Genomic DNA, 21,759 nt, shown 5'->3' on the forward strand with positions numbered 1-21,759 from the left:
ATTCCCTCAATTAACTCTGGTAAAAAGATTTGGGAGCTGGACTTGATGTCATCCACATGAGATGTCGCATACCGTGTTGGCCCTGGAGTCATCTTCATGATGTTTTCCACTCTTGCTCTACTTCCTCTCTCCCGGGTGTCCATCCTTGGACCAGAATGTCTACTTAGGTGCCTGTTCTTCAGGCGCCTGTTCTCCCTCTCCATCTGTGGACTGGTCAGTCTCCTCAAAGTCCAGATCAAAATCTGTGTTGTCTTCCACTTCTGAGACATCCTTCTCTATCTCTGACTCAATTTCAGTGCCCTCTTCATCCTGTCCAAAAACCTGGACCAGAAACTCTTCCACAGATAACTGCTTGGTCAGTTGCCTACTCATTGTGCTCAGAGTAAGAGGATTGCAAGGCAAACATCAAGCTATATGTATATATATATATATATATATATATATATATATATATATATATATATATATATATATTTGTGGTCTGTGTGAAAATGATACATTGATTACGTGGGGATTGGCACAGAAGCGTGGAAAAGAGATGGGTTCACATAACATACACCTGTCTAGGCTGGGTGAAGATATGATACATTGTATCGTCAAGTTTGTTCACATAGGGGGATTCGGGACATAAGCGCGGGACAGAGATGTGTACCTGCAAAAGACATTGTTTAATCTGAAATGTGTGTGAGTGAGTGAGTTAGGGTGGTGTGTATAGGAATGTTTTCTGTCTGATGAATGAATATATTCTGGATACCCATTCATTTCCTATGGCGGTCACTTTTGACCGGGAACACCACAGGTGTAACAAGGTTGAATAAAACACTCAAAATTCAATGAAAGAGGTGATCCTCACTTGTATGTGTTCAAGTGCATAGTGTGGAGGATATCATAAGGGCTTGAGGCAATCAGATGTAAAACACAATATTTATGAGTGTTTTAAGTTTTAAATCAGTCAGATTTGACCCGAACACGACAGGAGGGTTAAACACCCTCCACCACGCCCAAAAGAACTTAAATGAACATAAACTGGCCCAATGGGGCTCTAGAATCTTTAGAAATGACTTAAAGTCTTTCAGTGGTCCGTTTCTGAGGCTGAGTTTATATACCTGTCCTGCTTAATCAATCGGATGCAGATCAGCTGGGACAGGTAGGACTGTGCGTTGCTGCGTTGGGCGGTCCCACGCCACAGAAATGATTCACTGAAACATTTTTTTTGGACCAAACCCAAAGAAATGGATAAATTTGGCTAAAGGCTGAATACCAATTGCTTAACACTTTTTTTTTTTGTTGCTTCTTCATTTGTATTAATTGAATCAGTTTCCTGTTTTTTTCTGTATTTGTTTTTACAGTGATGGCAATACTTTGCAAATACAATACAAACAAACAGATTGATATACATGTAGAAATTAGTAGCTACTCAAAACAATTCTAAAATTCTGGGGATGACGAGCATGAGAAAGTAATGCCATTGGCTGAAAACGTCAGAATACGTGATATTTCCAGATGCATGCTGGGGATTGTAGTTCTAGAGAGGAGAATGTCCAATGATGGGAAGGGAAAAGAAAAAGTTAGGAACTACAATGTCAGTATCAGGGTAAATATAAATATGAATGTAGGGAATTTTTTTTTGTGTGTTTTTTTCTGTAAATTAAAGTTTACACTTTTGTTACTCAAAGAAATAATAAACACAAAGTTTAGACTGTATAACACATTAAAGAACACTATGCTAAGTGCTAAGTAGCACATATTAATCACCGTTTAGATTCCTTAGCATGCCAAAATCATTTCAAGACCACCAAGAGACTCACACAGCACTTTTTTTTCACCAAAATAACTGTTTGGGCTTCTGTTTGGGCTTATAAGAACCATGGTGTTTTTTTAGCGAACCAGCCCCTGTTTCCACCAGTTTTCATTATCAACAGAGAGCATTGCGCAGTGGCAGTCATGGTTCACATTGAAGAACCTAGTGTTCTTCAGTTTCCACTGCAAATTAACATTACTGGTCCTGGAACCTACTTTTTTTGTGGAAACGTAGGAAACGTTTTAAAATTACAGTAGGTCTGCAAACCAGAATGGTACCAGTTCCATATAAATGGAAAAACGCTAACAGTGGATCAACTGGAACTCGAGATAGATTTGCACAGAGCAAAAGCCATTCTTTAGCCATTCTTTAGGTAAACAATATTAGCTTGCTAGCTAGCTATCTCATCTAACATTACTTCCCTAGCCCTAATGCTCAAACTGTATCTTTCAGTTGAAAAACAGCCAGTTTATGAAGATATAAAATAAAATAAAAAATGATACTGATGATAATATTTAGCAGAAATAAACACCTTGTATCCAGGCAATCATATATATTGGCCAAGAAAATAAATCAAATAATTCTGATGCCTGTTTTTTTCTGCTTTTTATTTTTTTTTTTACTGTTTTTCAAACAAATGTTCTACATTTACTCTATTTAGTGTCATTACTCATATCTTTATGTATGAGCTGCAGAAGAAATGAGATTCTTTGACTCCGGGGGGGAAAAGAAAAACATCCGTGACACTTCATTTGAAGGGAGATGTGACTAAGTACGGTTTGATAATGAACGTTGTGTGAAATCGTGGGTTTTGGGAAACAAACAAGGTATTGAAATGCATTAGGAGATTAAAGAAAGGGCAGGATTTCTTGGGATGTGTTGGGAGTTCAGATTCGAGGCAGCAGGGAGGAGTGTATTTATACTCGCACTGTTTTTTTTAGGTAAATAAAGCTAGTTTGCTAGCTAGGTTAGCTTTTAGCTATCTCAGCTAACATTACTTTCCTAGCCTTAATGCTTGAACTGTATATTTTAAAATAAAAATGATACTGCTGATTAGGGGTGTGACGAGACACTAATATCACGAGACGAGACAAGACACGATACTAGGTTCACGAGAACGAGACGAGACGAGATTTAAAAATAAAATTTTAAAGAAAATGTCAAAAATGAATGGCTTGAAAACTAGAGTTTTATTTGACAAAATAATATAACACCAACTTAACAGACTGGTTTCTCTCACACGTTGATTTTATAAGAAATAGAAATAAGAATAAAAAATAAAACTTTTCTAGGTCTTATATAGTGCAAACAAAAAGTGCAAACCACAACCAGTCATATTAAGCCTAGGGTTTGTGTTTTTTTTCTCCTAAATATCCTGTAATTTAACTGTGCATAACCATAACCAGTCATATTAAGCCTATGCTTGAAGTGCAAACAGAGACATTTTTTTAAATACAGTACAGAGCTCAGAGATTAGTACAACTGCCTATGAAACAGTCACGTGTAGGATTTACTTACAGTATTTATATATGGTTTGTGTCTTGTTGGTCACTCTGTTACCGTTTATTGTTTCCACTGGAGCCAAAATGCAGCCAGACGTACAACTTAAAAGTTGCAGAAGCATCTTCCATGCAAATGCCCGAATTTTCTGCTAAGAGCTGCTCTCACCACACTCGCTGCTATCGCTACTGTGTTGCCAGATCCCTCTTAAAAAGTCCATGCTAAACTGTTTTTTTCCCGCGAGACAGGCTTAAGCTTGACGAGAAATATTGTCACGTTTTAATCTCGCGATATCTTGTGCCACGAGATCTCGTCACAACCCTACTGCTGATAATATTTTGCGGAACCCATTGTGCCTATATGCTGTACCTATATTGTACTTGTTTGTTCATTTATGTTCAACAGAAATAAACACTTTGTATCCAGGCAATCATATATATTTGGTCAAGAAAGTAAATTTAATAATTTCGATGCCTGTTTTTTTTTTCTGCATCATTTCTTTTCTATTCAAATGTGAAATCACTCTAGTGGTCTGTCTGACCTGTTTTTTTTTTACTGTTTTCTTCTGCTTTTCAAACAAATGTTCTACATTTACTCTATTCAGTGTCATTACTCATATCTTTATGTATGAGCTGCAGGAGAAATGAGATTCTTTGACTCCGGGGGAAGAAAAAACACATCTGTGACACTTCGTTTGAAAGGAAATAAGTACGGTTTGATAATGAACGCTGTGTGAAATCGTGGGTTTTGGGAAACAAACGAGGTATTGAAATGCATTAGGAGATTAAAGAAAGGGCAGGATTTCTTGGGATGTGTTGGAAGTTCAGATTCGAGGCACCAGGGAGGAGTGTATTTATACTCGCACTGTTTAATACAATCCACTAAAGCTGCAAATAATCAGGCCTTCTCGTCTGCCAGCACATCTGGCTCTGAACTCCGCAGGCCCTGTCTAAGTACACCATAGAGTGTTGGAGGTGAAGGAGGAAGAGGATGCGGTCCTGACTGTGGTTTTTGGGGGTTTGTGTCTCTCTGCAGGGGCCAGGATCCAGTATGCTCGGATCGGCAGCGACGTGACCATGCAGTGCGGCTCTCTGGACAACGACGCCTCGGTCATGTGGAAGGTGAACGGCACGGACGTGAAGGCTCGGCGGCGGGAGGAAGGGCCGCGGCTCACCCTCATCGAGGTGGACATGACCAGCAACGGCCTCTACAGCTGCTTCCAGAACCCTGACGACTTCCAGCGCCGTGACCAGATCACACTTCGGGTTGGAGGTGTGTGCAGTTTCTTCTTGCTCTTCTCAGCCTGTTGTTCCAGAACCTCTTTGAAACAGGAGGGAGATTGAAGGTGCAGAATTTGCCCCCTTAGTCCAATTGTAGTCAATCAGACAATATATGTTTGGCGGCATTCGTAGAAGTTTTCTTCTATAAGTAGCTATGCAGATGTATCCTTATTTTATGTAATATATATCATATACACAGCTCTGGAAAAAAAACAAGAAACCACTTTTTTTCTGAAACAGTTTCTCTGATTTTGCTATTTATATTTACAGGGGTTGGACAATGAAACTGAAACACCTGGTTTTAGACCACAATAATTTATTGTCCTGACGGACAGTTCTGGTGGAAACAGGACAGTTGAGGTGCACATTGAATTCTGCCGTGATTTGAGCAGCCGTGGTTTTATGTTTTTTGGATACAATCCGGGTTAGCACCCGAACAACCCTTTCAGACAGCTTCCTCTAACAGCGTCCACAGTTAATCCTGTTGTATGTGGTTGGTCCTTCTTGGTGGTATGCTGCATTACCCTGGATACCGTGGCTCTTGATGCATCACAAAGACTTGCTGTCTTGGTCACAGATGCTCCAGCAAGACGTGCACCAATAATTTGTCCTCTTTTTAACTCTGGTATGTCAACCATAATGTTGTGTGCTTTGTAATATTTTGAGCAGAACTGTGCTCTTACCCTGCTAATTGAACCTTCACACTCTGCTCTTACTGGTGCAATAATGTGCAATTAATGAAGATTGGCCACCAGGCTGCTCCAATTTAGCCATGAAACCTCCCACACTAAAATGACAGGTGTTTCAGTTTCATTGTCCAACCCCTGTAGATGTTTGAGTAAAACTAATGTTTTTCACAAATTCAAAATAGAAATTTTGTCATTTAGAGCATTTATTTGCAGAAAATGAGAAATGGCTGAAATAACAAAAAAAAGATGCAGATCTTTCAGACCTCAAATAAAGCAAAGAAAACAAGTTCAGAAATCAAGATTTGGTATGTTCTCTTCCACCAGTCTTATACACTGCTCTTGGATAACTTTATGCCACTCCAGCTTGGTTTGATGACTTGTGATCATCCATCTTCCTCTTGATGTTTTTAATTTGGTAAAGTCAAAGAACCTTATCATTTTTAAGTGGTTTCTTTTTTTTCCAGAGCTGTATACACTAACCAAAAAGAATTGCACCCCGTAGAAAATGTGGGATTGCAGTGCAAGTTTGCAAGAAAATGGAAAATGTTACCAGGAAGAATAAATGATTAAACATTTAGACTGGGCAACATTTGTTGAACGCATGTGTAATGCTACATGCCAGATGTCTCGTTGTTGTGGAGGTTCCTAACGGTGTCCTATAAATTTTGTGGTAGGGGTGGAGTGTTGATCAAATAGCATCCCACTTATTTTCAATCAGGTGATGCTGGCCAATTTTCTAAACCAAGATTGTAAGTGGGAACAATGTTAAAACATTGAGCTTGACAAGCGAGATCCTATAGTAAGTGTTTTTTCTTTTTTAGAGATGTTTTGAAGTGGAGAGAAGATTACTTTGCTTGTGTTTCAACCATATTTGATCATCAAACACACTTTGATTATGTCTCTTTCTCAGAATGACGACAGAACAGCTTGATCTGTATATTATGAAAAACATAACATTTTATACGACACATTTTTTAGGGCAAAGGATTGCCTCAAAGTGTTTTTTTTTTTCATCTTATGTGAACTCATCTGGGTTTATAGTTCAGTTTCAGCCAAGTGTGCAGTAATTTGGTGCCTGCAGTTCACTCTGAGCTAATTAGTGTCCATAAGCTTCCATCGCTTGTTAGCTACATTATCCTCGCAGCCTTATCTTCACTATATCTCTTTTTTATTCTTCTCATTATCTCTGTTCTGGTCCTCAACTTCCTGTTTTGTCTCTTTGTCTCATATTTCAACTCAATGAAAGTCCAGCTTTGCTTGCAGGGGCTCATCCTATAAACAATATTTTGCTAGTTTACGCAAAGAGGGAAAGGACAAAGAGGCGTAAATAGTTTCGATACACTTACTGCCTCCACCCGTCCACGCTCAGACACCTCTCCCTGTGTGGGAGTCAGAATGGGTGCGAGCGTCTGGTCGGTCTGTTAACCCTGGAGATTTACGGACTGTGTTTAGGCCTTCCCTAAGTGGCCGCGGAGTGTGATGTCATGCTGGACGTTAAGCCGAGGCCAGATGTGCCGTTCCTTTGATTAGCGGCTTAGCTGCGGGGTCATCGGCAGGCCGCCGGACATCTGATGGAGCTGCAGTGTGCAGGATGTTACCGCGCTCCATTTCCCCATCCTGACAGACAAGAAGTGGCCATCTCCAGCCCAAATTGCAAACATGGAGTGATCTATGTCGGAATGTGTACACAGTTTAATGGACTGTTATCTCGCTTGGCCGGTAGGGCCGCCCAAAAGCCGGGTCATTTAAGCCTCACGGCTTGCAAACAGTACGGATGCAGGTTCCTGACATTCTACCAGAAGACTTTACCAAAGCCAAGCATGCAGAGGAAATACTTCTTGAAAATTGTTTTTCTGATTTTGCTATTTATAGATATATGTAAATGAACATTTCTCCCAAATTCCAAATAAAAATATTGTCAATTAGAGCATTTATTTGCAGAATATTAGAAATGGCTGAAATAAAAGAAATAAAGATGCACAGCTTTCAGACCTCAAATAATGCAAAGAAAACAAGAGTTCAGAAATCAGTATTCGATATGTTCTCCTCCACCAATCTTACACACTGCTCTTGGATAACTTTACACCACTTCTAGTGCGAAAAATCCAAGCAGTTCAGCTTGGTTTGATGGCTTGTGATCATCCATCTTCCTCTTGATTACATTTAGAGGTTTTCACTTTGGTAAAATCAAAGAAACTTCCAGAGCTGTAAACACTAAAATCGTTTCAATTTGATTAGAAAAAGTCTTTCTCAGCTGCAAATAACAGGCAGTAATGGAGCTAACCCCCCAGGCAAGTGGAAGTGACCAATTGGGCAACAGTAGGGAAGATAGAGGGAAAAGAACCAGAACCTCTGAATCTCTGAAGCATCTGAAAAGCAGTGATGTAGGTGTGTTAGTAAGTAGAAGTCCTTTAAAGACAGGTAAAACTGGTGTTTTTTTTTTCCATGTGAAGATGACACCTGGTATCATTAGAGTCTCCTAGTAGAACTTTCACTGCATGCAGCTTTCGTGAGAACTCAGAATATCTCTGAGAAATTTCTGAAAATTCAGAACTTCTGAGAAGTCAGATTCTGTCATACATATAATAAGCAGTAATGGAGCTAACCCCCCAGCAAGTGGAATAGACCAATCTGGCAGCAACAGGGAGGATAGAGGAAAAAGAACCTGAACCTCTGAATCTCTGAAGCATCTGAAAAGCAGCAGTGCAGGTGTGTAAGTAAGTAGAGGCCCTTTAAAGACAGGTAAAAGCTGGTGGTTTTTCCAGGTGAAGGTGACACCTGGTATCATTAGAGTCTCCTAGTAGAACTTTTACTGCATGGAGCTTTCGTGAGAACTCAGAATATCTCAGGAAAATGCAGGTTAATAAAGTTCTACCAGAAGACTTTACCAAAGGCAAGCATGCAAAGGAAACACTTCTTTTAAATTGAGAACAATCCTTACAGTTTGATCAGTAAAATACAATTCCTTTTACTTTATTCCTTGAAGTAAAGAGTCTTTCTCTGCCACACATAACAGGCAGTAATAGGGCTAACCCCCCGGCAAGTAAAAGCGTCCAATCGGGCAGCAGTAGGGAGGATAGAAGGAAAAGTCAGATCCTCTGAGAAGCCAGATTCTGCCATAAATATAATAAGCAGTAATGGAGCTAACCCCCCGGCAACCAGTAGTAGCAGTAGGGAGGCGAGACGGAAAAGAACCAGAACCTCTGAATCTCTGAAGCATCTCAAAAGCAGCAACACAGGTGTGTTAGTAAGTAGAGGTCCTTTAAAGACAGGTAAAAGCTGGTGATTTTAACAGATAAAGGTTACAGTAGCATTATAGTCTCCTGGTAGAAACTTCAGAATTCAGAATATCTCAGGAAAATAGGGTTTTCCTTTTTGTTGAACAGTCAGGAGGGAATTGCTATGGCCTGCTGAGTGCTCTAATCAATAACAATGACTAGATGCTAGCCATAACACTTTCTGACAGCAATTAAATTCGCTAATTAAATTAGAGAAATTACAAGAGCAAAAGAGGAGATGAGCCCTGCCTGTGACTGGAGGGTGCGGGATGAGGAATGTGCTTCCTCAACTGTGGAGTTATGTGTTTACTAGGCCTCTGAGAATGTCAGCGTGGAATATTGGTGCAATCGCATGATTAATGGCTTCTAATTCCTTTAAAGACATGTTTCTTTCTTGGCCCGGGACATACATTAATAATGCCTAAAAAGAGCATGGCTTATTTATTCCTTTTCCTGCCAAATGCCAGCGCGGATTTCCCTGTCCACCGTCTTCAGCATATTCTTTTTGCCTTGGCAGTACAGCTTTTGGTAAAGCCAGGGTTACACTTTTGATTTTTGCCCCAATTTTAGCCCGATTCCCAGCCTAGCTGATTCTGTGCTGGTGTGTTTTACTCTGATACTGAAATTAGAGACCCAGGTAACAAAACAAAATCACTCAGGCCATTTCTGAACTAAATACCAGGCACTGAGTTGGAGTTGCATGGCAGCATACTCAAATTTGAAGAGTTCAGAAATCAATATTTGGTGGAATAACCAATAATTTGGTTTTTAATCACAGTTTTCATGCATCTTGGCATGTCCTCCTCCACCAGTCTAACACACTGCTTTTGGATAACTTTATGCCTGCACTCCTGGTGCAAAAAATTAAGCAGTTCAGCTTGGTTTGATGGTTTGTGATCATCCATCTTCCTCTTGATTAAATTCCAGAGGTTTTCAATTTGATAAAATCAAAGAAAATCAAGATTTTTAAGTGATCTCTTATTTTTTTTCCAGAGCTGTAGATGCTTCAAAGATGTTCAGCTTACGTTTAAACCCTACTTCCAACTCTAACCTGAAGCCTAATCTAAACATTTTTGAGTAACATTTAGGGTTAGATTTAAGGTTTCGGCTATGGCTACAATTAGAGTTAAGTTTCAAGGCTGGTTTATGGTCAAGATTAGGATTAGATTTAGGGCTAGGTTCTATAAAGAGAATCATTTACATTCATCGTAGGGTTAAGATGCATTTAATACACATGCAATTAACAAGTAAGCATCAATATTGTACCATCCAAATAAAGCGATACCGAATGTAGTTTATACCCTGCAATCAGAAAGATGAAAAAAAATGGCACAGGCCAACTGCTGTATTATACTCAGCAACCAGGGTGTTGGCAAAAGCATCTCAGACCAAAAACGAAAATGGAATAGTCCATTATAGATGTTTTAACCCTGCTTCCAACTCTAACCTGAAGCCTAATCTAAACATTTTAGAGTTACATTTAGTAAGTTAGATTTAAGGTTTTGCTTGAGGTTTGGACTATGGTTACGGTTAGGGTTACATTTTAGGGCTGATTTTGGTCAAGATTAGGATTAGGTTTAGGGTAAGGTTCTATAGCAAAACATTTATATTCAGCGCAGAGTTAGATGTGTTTAATACGCATGCAATTAAATGTAAGTTGAATGTAAGGTAAGCATCTATGAGGCATCAATATTGGACCATCCAAATTAAGTGATACTGAATGTAGTTTATATCCTGCAATCAGAAAGATGGAAAAAAGTGGCACAGGCCAACTGCTGTATTATACTCAGCAACCAGGGTGTTGGCAAAAACATCTCTGAACAAAAAGGAATGGATGGTTCATTGTAGATGCTTCTTAGACGTTCAACTCGCGTTTTAACCCTAAACCCAACTCTAACCTTAAGCCTAATCTAAACATTTGCTTAAGGTTTTGCTTAAGGTTTAGACTATGGCCATGGTAGGGTTAAGTTTTAGGGCTGGTTTATGGTCAAGATTAGGTTTAAGGTTAGGGTTAGGTTCTATAAAGAAAATCATTTGCATGCAACATGGAGTTAAGATGCATTTAATACACATGCAATTAAATGTTAGTTGAATGTAAGGTAAGCATCCATGAGGCATCAATGTTGGACCATCCAAATTAAGTGATACTGAATGTAGTTTATACCCTGCAATCAGAAAGATGGAAAAAGTGGCACAGGCCAACTGCTGTATTATACTCAGCAACCAAGGTGTTGGCAAAAACATCTCAGACCAAAAAGGAGTGTGCTTAGAATCTGCTAGGACTTGTACCCAAGGCTAAAAAACATATTCCAGTTGACAACAGCCAAAACACTTCAGCTTGTACCAAAAAAAAAACAAACAAAAACACTATGTTCAGGGGTTAGCAACCAAAAAAGCTCATTGCTTTCTTAATACTAGCTCACAACAACTCTTGGACTTGGAATGTGGTCTGGACGTGGAACAACAGTGCAAACACTATTACTGGGTCACGGTCCAACTAACAAGACGAGTGCTAGAGCTAAGTGCTCAAATTTGAATGTGAATTTGAAAGTGGAATGGTCCCAGATGCCAGTTTGGGCAAGGAGGAGACCAAGAGACGATTTTGAGGGCTAGCTGGAAGATTACCATGCTTCATGTCATCACCTCAAAACCATAGCCTGTAGGTCTTCAGTGGCTGGTGATAAACACAACAGCTTGTAGCTCTCTTGGACATTTTTTGGACATTTTTGCCATCCTATAATTACGATGCCTAAATTTGAAGGCAACCAAGGACATGGATGCTTTGGGTCAGCTAGTGCCAAACCATGGTCCTAGAGGGCCTGTAGTTTTTTGGGATGTTTTTGCTGGCTTCAACTCACTTTAACTTATTGAATAGAAGTTTGTTCATTGGCTTATTAGTTAAATCAGTTATTTAGTAGTAGAAGTAGTTATTTAATAAGGATGGGAAGCTGCAAATGTTGGTTTCCACTCTGCGATGATACATTCCAGAAGCCTCTGAGCCCAGAGGAGTCAACACCACTGGACATGGTCAACCCTCTATGGAATGGTGTTTTAATATGTAAAGAAGTAGATTTTGAAAGCTGAAAGCTTTTTTGAAAGCTATTTTAAACCTCCTAAAACAGGTATTTTTTTTATTTGTTGCCTCAGGGAAACATTATGTAGTTTTTATTATTCTTTTAACTTTTGTTTTTTTTATTCTCACCAAAATCAAACAATATAATGCTACAGAAGTTTAACATAAGGCATCTGTTTGCATAGCGCAAAGTTTTAAGTGACTTAAGTGTTTTATGAATGTAACTCTGGATTTTAGTGCTTGGCCAAAGGTTTGGCAAAGTAAGTTTGGCTACTATTGGATGACAGTTTAGATTCCTTGAATCGTTTAATGATATTATGCACTGTGGATGATTTTTTTTTTTACCAAATTGGGATTACAATCACCTTAAGATAATACCTATTGGGAATTCCATCATTAATAATATTTATAGCTCATTATCAGCCCTATATTGCCTATGTCGCAACTTGTTTTGTAAAGTATTTCAGGCCTGAAATGCAGGAATTTATGTTAATTAACAAGTTGACCAGACAAAGCATGGATTCATACTGTCTGTAATGAATTAAAACTCAATGAAGATGTAAAATACATGGTTTTCTTTTGGTTTGGTATTCTTCTGGTCAATTCTACAAGTTCTTCTGAGGTTAATGTTTTTCTTGTTCTTTTCTTGTGCTGTTTTTCTGTATTTATTTTACTATTTTCTTATTCTTCGACCCAGTGATTGTTCCAATATTATGTTCCAATAGGATTTTCCATTCCTTCTTTCAAATACAATCTTTTTTTTCTTCTTCTTTTTTTTCTGCAAGCTCCAGAGCACAAAACATCTCACGAAGCTCAATATATTCTCTGTAAATTGGAATTTTGTTCTGCCCTCTGGTAGCTATAATCCACAGGTTCTATTATGCCTTTTTCATAGGCGGAATGCTCCATCCGCAGCTTAGCTTTTGAGAGGTATGATAGAAAGAGATAGAAAGAGAGAGATTTAGTTACCAGGTCCGTTGAATTGTCATTGAGTTTCCAAAGTATGGTATCAGTCTAAACTTCCAATAGTATAATAATAATATGTGCCAGGGCTGGATGTAGGGTGGATGTAGGGTGCAAAGCCATCCTCAGAAGAGTGGATAAGGTCAGAAAGAGAGTGAAAAAAAGGGGAAAAAAAAGAAACGAAAGGCAAGTTTACTCTTGTAAAAGCACCGGTCTCGCTGCATCCTGTTTGCTTTCGCCTCTAGCGCAGTTCCCATCTCCACTCGTCTACGAGGAACAAGAGAAAGCCATTAAAATGGCATGTTTTTGGGGCGTCCCCAGAGAGACCCCGCTTTCCGACCAGACGAGCCCAACGGCTGGAGTCATCGCTGCGGTTTTAGAGCCGAGGGCCGAGAACCCTCAGCATGGATCGGGCCTTGTCAGTGTGTTGGTGTTGGGGTTTTCTGCGGTGGTTGTCAGGGAGGAGGCTCGGGAAGAGGCTCGGGAGGAGGCGCAAGGGGGACACATGTTGAGGTTGTCACCACTGCGCTCTGGAATGCTTGTAAATGTTCTGAACCATCAAACTTTTATTGCTATTGTTGCTTTCTAAAGAATAAAACAGCGATGTCAAACCGCCTCGGCCAATTATATGGAAACCGTAAAACGGACGGGCTGACAGTAAAGATATTCTAAACGTACGTCTTTATTCAACAACCCAATGCGCCATAGTGGTAAGCAGTAAAGTGTAAATCTGCATACAATACAACAATACTATACAACAATATACTGGATAAATAGCTTAACCCTCGTTAACCATGTTATGTTATGCATCAAATTGACACATCTTGGAAGTTTAAAGATAAAAAATAAAATAAAATAAAAATAGTTAAAAATACTTTTTCAGTATGAAACTTCTTCTGCTTGCCTTAATTAGTGGAATCATCATATCATATAAAAAATATCAAGTTCATCTCAAATATTTGCGACATATTTCCAGCCCCTACAAAAACTAAACTGAAACTAAAAATTTGCAATGTTATGTTTCAATGTTATGTAAAACTACTGTTTTATATGTTGGTCTTTCAAAAGTAATAAAGTAGGGAAACATTAAAAAAAGTTTTTTTTTTTTTTAATGAAACACGAGTGAATTATCCTTATTATTAATTGAACCATTACCTGTTAGAGGTAAGGAACACTATTGCACTAAATAGTTAGTAATGATATTATCACACGGCTTTTTGGATTTTTTTTTCAGATATATTTTGGATAATTAAACATGCGACAGCTCCGTATGACCCGGGAACACCACTGCCGGTTCTGACTAATGAACATAAAGGGAGGGTTAAATGATTTAAGGCTAATAAAGAAAGTGAAAAATGTGAAATGTACTGTACTTATGTCATTTGAGGACCTTGAATCCAGGATCTAGTCCTGGACTTTCTGGCCATTTGTGGTAGGCGTGGCACTGTAGCCTGTAAAACTCAAATATTATATAGATTCATTTATTATTGATGATTATGGCTTACAGCTAATAAAAACCCAAATATCAGTGTCTAAAAAAATATTATATAAGAACAATTGGTACTTTTGGCAGTGTGGGCAGTGTGCCAAGTCCTGCTGGAAAATGAAATCAGAATCAACATAAAAATGTTGTCAGCAGAGGGAAGCATGAAGTGCTGTAACCTTTTCCAGAAAAGCACTGCACTGACTTTGTTTGGACTTGATAGAACACAGTGGATCAACACCAGCAGATGATAACATGTCTCTCCAAACCATCACTGATCATCAGTAAATGTTACATTTCATTCGTAAATCAAGGGCAGAGCAGAGTCTGGAGGAAGAGTGGAGAGACACACAGTCCAAACTGCTTGAGGTCTAATGTGAAGTTTCCACCAATCAGGGATGGTTTGGAGAGACATGGATTTCATTTTCCAGCAGGACTTGGCACACTGCCCACACCTCCAAAAGTACTAATTGGTCTTAAATAATATTAACATTTTCTGAGACACTGATTTGTGGGTTTTTATTGGCTGTAAGCCATAATCATCAACAATAAAATAAATAAATGTTTAAAAACTCACTTCACTGCACACTAATAAAGTAAATAAAGTGAACTGTACTTTCTTTCTATTTAATTTCTATTAATTTAAGGACCCTGAATCCTGTAGCAGTCAGCCAACATACATTTGATTTTGCACCAGTGAAATGGTTAACTTGCTCTTATAGCCTAAAACATTGATACCACGTAGCTGAACCATACATAGCACATCCCAATATATTGCACACCCATTATGCAAATGAGGGGTGCCAGGAGCCTTAATTTGATAAATATTAATTAATTCAAGTGGTAGGTCCGTTAGATTTTATTATTTTTTTTACAGTTTTCTGAATTAAATCATTTGAATACGTCATCTACAACCTGAACGCACTTTTTACAGTGCTTTTAAAAATCGAAACACTGTCCGCATAAACAAAACATGTTTAATAGCAAATATTATAAATGAAAGAGTAACCCAGGTAAAGATAACAGTATCACATCTACTCCTCTTCGTAGGGCAGATTCCCTTCGCTTCTGTCTGCTCTCTCAGTTTTTTTTTAGTTTTTTTTATTCAGTGCTGATGTAATTAGTGTATGGTGTATTTGGCTGACCCGTTCTCCACACTCCCACAGGACCTCAGCAGTAAACAAAATATCAATCACGTTCAATAAGGACGGCTGTGCAGGGAGACTTGTCTTAACGAAACACAAACAAAAATCAAGCTTGTTAGAGGAAACAGAACGAACTATGTTTGCTCATAAAATGATAAGAAAACTGGTGATAAAAACTGAACCCGCAGGGCAGCTTGTGCGTATAAGGGTTGTTTTTCTTGTGAATAACATTTTGTTTAGCTGTAATAAGCAGTAAAGTGGAGGGAAGTGGTAGTGTTAATGAACTGGTGGCCATATTGGTCCAAAAAGATGCCTGGACTTTTTTTATGCCCTTGCTCCATTCTTAAAAGCATAGGAAGACACAGGGAAGAGTATAAAAGTGGTACTTCTGACATTTCTCGTGGAACTTTTGGACATTTACACCAAACCATGCATCTATAACTTTAAAGCCACTGAATACAAGTGAAGTGAAAAGCATTGGCCATCCTTATCTACAGTAGAATCTGTCAAGGGCTGAATATACAGTTCTTCGGTTCTTTATATGTTTGGATATAGTTTGAGTGTAGAAACATAGACATAGGTCAATTTATGATCGTGTTGAAAACTTCAGAAAGATTTTGTAGGATCCATCACTTATGCTGCAAAGGATTGGATCAACCCAAAGTAGTTGAAGAATGAAAAAAACTGACTGGTGAACCAAAGACATGGTCATTGTCACCTAATGGCATTTACTTTGTAAAAAACGTTTAGAATCATCAGATCATTGATCTTAAAAATGGTTGGCAATTCAAAAACGTTGTAGTGTGAACTTTAAAGTGTATGTGTCATGGCTGGACAGTTTAAAAACTTTACTAAATAAAGTTGAGGTACAAAAAGGGGTCACAACAGGCAAGGTCAACACTGGTAAACAGCAGCTGTAGGGAATACACATACCATAAACGAGAGACAGTCTATTATAGTTATAGGCAAGGCGATATTGTAGGGCAGGCAAAAATCAGGTATAAAAACGAGAAAGCTAACAGGCAATGGACCAATGGTTTGTAGAGTGGAAAACCAACGATACTCAGCAATGAGTGAGTGAGGTGAAGGTGTATTTGTAATGAGTGGAACAGGTGTAGTCAATATTCTGGTGATGAGCTTTCTGGTAGTGCCATGTGCATTGTCATGTAATCGCATGAGGGAGTGATCAGTGTGATGTCAGTGTGTGATGCATTCTGGGTATCGTAGTCCAGAGGCTGAAGATCACAAGTAGAGCTGAGTGTTGGAAATACAGGCGTGATAATATGTAGTGTAAAGTGGGCAAAAGGCTCAATTATGTTATCCATGGATGCCCCACCTCACAACTTACAGTGTGTACTGATATTGACTGATGTGTATTTTATAGCAGCCTAAAAAAAGGTATTTAATCTGAGATAATCAAGCAAAAACCTCAACCCAAACCACCTTAAAAAAATAAACCTGAAGGTAATTACCTATAACAGCACACTATATATTCACTAATGAAGAAATATGTACCTGCCATGCCGGTGCTGTTCGTCGTAAATGCTTTTTTTTTTGGAAGTAAACTGGTTTAAATTGCACCGTGTGCCGATGCTGCTGCGCATCAAATGTAATTGATAGATTTATCAATGTCTTATTTCACTCTCTTAAAAAGAAAGGTTGCTAAGTAGTGCTTGGCGTTGATATATTGTCAGAGGAAGCAACTTTAATTCTTTATATAATACTTTAATTTCACTGATGCTGCCAGACAGGCCCGTTTCAACAAGGCAAGCAAACCAATTAACTTCCTAGAGCCCCCCAGATATTGACAATGGTTACAAATTGAATGCAGTGACAAACCATGTGATCGCACCATTAAATTCTGTCAATTTGAAAATTTGAAAATTTGATCAATGAATGAAAGTACAACAATACTGTTATAGGAATCCCCCTCAATTGGGCCCCTCCCACTAGTTGCAGGTTCGTGATTCCTGCAGCCAGCAAAATATGAAACTTCAGCAATCATGAAGCGGAGCTATCCATCAGGAAGCCAGAAAAGAAAGAATAGAAAGAAAGTGGAAGAAAATAAGAAAAAACTGTTGCTGTCGACTCAATACATGCCTTAGGTGTTCTAACATTATAGTGATAAAACATTATCAAAGAAATCTGTTTACAAATCATATCTCCACTATTTAAACATTTTCTATTGCTATTTATAGGTATATGTTTGAGTTAAATGAACATGCCTAAATTAATAAAAAACCTCAAATAATGCGAACAAAACAAGTTCATACTCATAAAGTTTTAAGAGTTCAGAAATCAATATTTGGTGGAATAACCCTGGGTTTTAATCACAGTTTTCACGCATCTTGGCATGTTCTCCTCCACCAGTCTTACACGCTGCTTTTGGATAACTTTATGCCGTTACCCCTAGTGCAAACATTCAAGCAGTTCAGCTTGGTTTGATGGCTTGTGATCATCCATCTTCCTCCTGATTATATTCCAGAGGTTCTGAATTTGGTAAAATCAAATCATTATCATTATCATCTTTAAGGGGTCTCTTATTATTTTTCAAAGTTGTATAAATGGATATTGAGTAATTGGACAATCTAAATGTACCAGCATCCATATGAATACTACTACAGTAGCTAGTGAAATTGTCAGGCGTTCTAATCAAGGCTGGGAATTTCGTTCTCAATGTGTTGCAACACTTTTTCCCCCCCCCCTCTGCTGATCTGCTGATTATATTTTTGGAGTGCTTTTCCTAGTGGGAGCCTAGAGAAAAGAGAGATATAGAGATGTGGCACTGGTGCGTCTTCCTTGTGGGAGCGGAGAAAGAGAGAGATATAGAGACGAGGCTCTGGCGTCTCGTTTTCCGCTGCAGATTTACGGTGTTAGTTTTTTTTTTCTTCTTTTTTGGCGTCGTTGCATCCTTAGGGAAGAGGCGATGCTGAACTTTAGCTGTAAATTATAAGTCTGTTCCTTTAGAATTTCCTCTCTAATCAAATTGTCTCTGTTTCATCTCTGTACCCCGTGCGAGTTCTCCTGCAGAATGAGACTGAGAGACGGAAGGAGAAAGGGGTGAAAAGAGGTGAGGGGGATTGGTGGAGAATGCGGGGTATAGAGTGTAATGGGTGAGGGGGTTCTGTAAACCCCACCGGGCGCACAGCATCTGTAAATTCAAATGAAGTGTTGACATCCTAATCAAAATGAATATGCGTAATTTCGCACGCGTCCCCATCTTTAAGATAGATGTCATAACAAAAGGCAGAGGGATCGATAAGTAATTTACATTTTTTGTTTATCATTTCCCTGGGCGTAACCTTTATTTCGCGCTGTGCCGCAGCCGCATTGTTTTTTGCGAGCAGACGACAGCAGCATCAAAACCATGCCAGACCGAACATGTCTGTCTGAAAATGAAAACAACATTTGTGTCGCGATCCAAAATAAGATTTTTGATCGATGCAGTGTTAACAAGGGAGACAGGTCTGGGAATGGGTTTTGATTCCCACTGACATCGTGTTGAACTCTGGATAATTGCATTGACTGTGGTGAACAATGACAATAAACACCAGGGCTGTTCATTGACTAGAGCCTGGCAATATGATACATATCACAAAAATAATAAAAAAAAAAATCTGTACAGTGTTTGATTGAAATACAGTCAGTCTCAAGTTTGGGCACATGTCATTTTTTTTATTTCTATTATTTTCCGCACTGTAGAATAATATAGAAGACTTAAAACCAAAAAGAAACTCATATGATAATTTAATTTAATGTGATTTAAACTCTAAATTGAGCTGATTTTACACTTTTTTTGTTTTCTAAATAATTGTATTTATCATTTAATTTGTATTTATTCTTACCTTTGATGTCTTTATAATAATTTACAGGGTAGAAAATATAATTTTATTTATACATTTATAAATTTATAAAATTCAATGAATAAGAAGGAGGATTTTTCCAAACAATATATAACAAAAGCAATAGATTTTCTTTAAATAATTGTTTTTTTCAATAGCTGCATGCAAACCAGGACCCTAGTCCAATTTTCCAAAGTGTTTATAGGACACGTCCTTTTCCTCCCACACTGAGCTCTACCTGCGATCTCCAGAATGTACCTCACACTGACATCACTCCCTCACACAGTCACATGACACTGCACACAGCACTACCAGGAAGTCAATCACCAGAATATTGAGTTCACCTGTTCACTTCAGAATAAATACACTCTCACTCCACACAGCTTGCTGAATATAGACTGGTTTACCACACTATGTAGAGCATTTCTAGTTCTTGTGTTTACTCTCTCTTGTGTACCGACCTTGTTTTGCTTTTTTTTGTATTACTTATGTGTAATTTTATTGTATTATTTTTATTTATTTATTGCTTTTTTAAATACCCCCATTTTATAACCCTTCTACTCTACTATCACAAACATTTTATTTGTCAAAGTGTATGTTGCATAAAATATCATAATTCACATTAATACTCCTCTAAAATGATACTATGCTGAAAATAATATGCTTATGTCCTCCAAAAAACTATCTATGTCTGGAAAAATTTACAGATGAGAACTGTAAAGGTAAAACATTGTCATTGTTGACCTCTATTGGATACTATTAGACTTAATAACATGTTATTTGTTTGGTAGACATGTATAGTTTGGGTACCAATAGACCCTATTTTAGGAATCTATAATTCATGGGTGTGTTTTGGGCGTAACGTGAAATAAACCAGTAAGTGTTCCAGTTGTCATTCCCTTTATGAACCAGATGTGCTCTGACTTTGGCACATTCGTATCTTAACAGCGTGGTGCTTTTGTCATCTTAGCCGAGGATACTGATCTATATGTTCACACTGTGAAAGTACACCAGCAACTCATTTTAGGAAACAGCAATGTTATTTATTATGTTAATTATTCTTTATTCTGTTTATTATTGAGTTAAGTGCATCTGTATGTATGTGTTTAACGAGTGGGGGTGTACATGCACTGAGGGTGCACAACACGCACAGAGCTCCTAAATGGCTGAGATAGGATTGGCTGGCTGTCTGTTGACTGTTGTCAGGGTTTTAATCAGTCAGTGTTGCACCTGTATTTCCCATTGCCAAGATAGAAACACGTCAGACATTTACCTGAACACGCCTCACTTCCAGACCTTGTATTTCTAATCTCCGACGCTATTTTAACGGCACGTGAGCAAGGCGTGAAAATAGACTGTTGACGGGGTGTAAGATAGCAACGAGCATCACAATGCACCCAGTAACTTTAAATAAATGTGCTCTACCCAACGGTTGAGCAGTTTGTTATTTGTTAGTGTTCTATTCTGTAATTAGTAATGGATAATGTGATTTTCAGAATTGATGCAGTCTTACCAAACATTATATTACTACATTATATTGCTACTGAAGTGTACTGATATATTTCTACACCTCTAGTAGGCACTACTTACTTATGCTCCTTTAATGTGACTTAAGGACAGAGTGGAACATCTGCAACCAGCACCTCCCATCACAAAAACATCTGAGACCATTAACTCAGACCATCTGAAGGCTTCAGCTGTAGAGTGAAAAAAAACAAACCAAAAAAACAACAGCAGAGCGGGAAACAGTAGCTTTAGAAGTATTACACAACCCACTGCTCTCCGTGTGCCATCGGAACGGACCATACCGGATTAACCAGCGCTTTCCGAGTGTCCGCTTGATCCCTGAGGAAACATCAACAGCGAGGGTGCATTCGGAAGGGCCCGGCCGGGTGTAATTCCCGTGCATTTTCAGTGAAAACAAACACGCGGAGGGAGGGATGAAACGGAAAATGTTGAATTCCGACTCTTCTGGATCCCACCCGTAAGAGCTCGCAGCAGATGAAAAGAAGCAAAACATGACGAAAACATTACAGCATGTTCTTCGGGATGAGCTCGTTTTATTACGGAATAACACGCTGCTATTGATTTTGGCTCGTTTGGAATTCCGAATGGCGGGCTTGACACTTTTTTACCATTTTCCATCCCCTCTTCCTGAACACCTGAACACTTTTTACATAACTGTATCCATTCATAGATTTGTAGGAGTTTGCACACCCTGGCGATGACCTGAAGAAGCTCTTTATCTGAAGAGGTTTAACTTCAGAAGACACAGAAAGACAGCCCACACTCATCCGCACACTCACTTACACACACACTCACACAGTTACAAACACAGACACATCCATTATTTCCCCTGTGTTTGACCTCAGTGGTGTGCTGCCTTTGGCACATTAATGCTCCACAGCTCCAGCACTCCAGCACACAGTGAAGCACAGTGATTATGGATCTCCTCAGTCAGTCCAGACAGTGCGTATTTTCAGTAGCTTTCGTTCCTTAAGTCCTTCCTGGGATGCCTGAAATGTTATGTACTACCTGCCAGGATCCTTCAACAGAACCCTCTTCCTTGTAGCCAATCAGGAAATGCAGGCAACATCTTGGGGTCCCATCACATTACTGTACTATATATGCAGTGTAATGTTTGTATAATAAAAAAAATAAAAATAAAAATAAATATATATATATATATATATATATATATATAT

At 38.6% G+C, this 21,759-nt stretch overlaps 1 protein-coding gene across 2 annotated transcripts in view; it reads left to right on the plus strand.

Moving 5' to 3' along the window:
• cntfr (ciliary neurotrophic factor receptor) overlaps positions 1 to 21,759 on the plus strand; it is a 331,119-nt gene that overhangs the window by 179,846 nt on the left and 129,514 nt on the right. For both annotated transcript variants that reach the window (XM_007260812.4, XM_049468527.1), the window contains one exon: positions 4,337 to 4,573. In XM_007260812.4, the coding sequence (XP_007260874.3) occupies positions 4,337 to 4,573 (237 nt within the window). The remainder of the gene's footprint in view (positions 1 to 4,336; positions 4,574 to 21,759) is intronic.

The sequence above is a fragment of the Astyanax mexicanus genome, chromosome 20 (genome assembly GCF_023375975.1).
Source record: "Astyanax mexicanus isolate ESR-SI-001 chromosome 20, AstMex3_surface, whole genome shotgun sequence".
In the NCBI taxonomy this organism is placed as follows: domain Eukaryota; kingdom Metazoa; phylum Chordata; class Actinopteri; order Characiformes; family Acestrorhamphidae; genus Astyanax; species Astyanax mexicanus.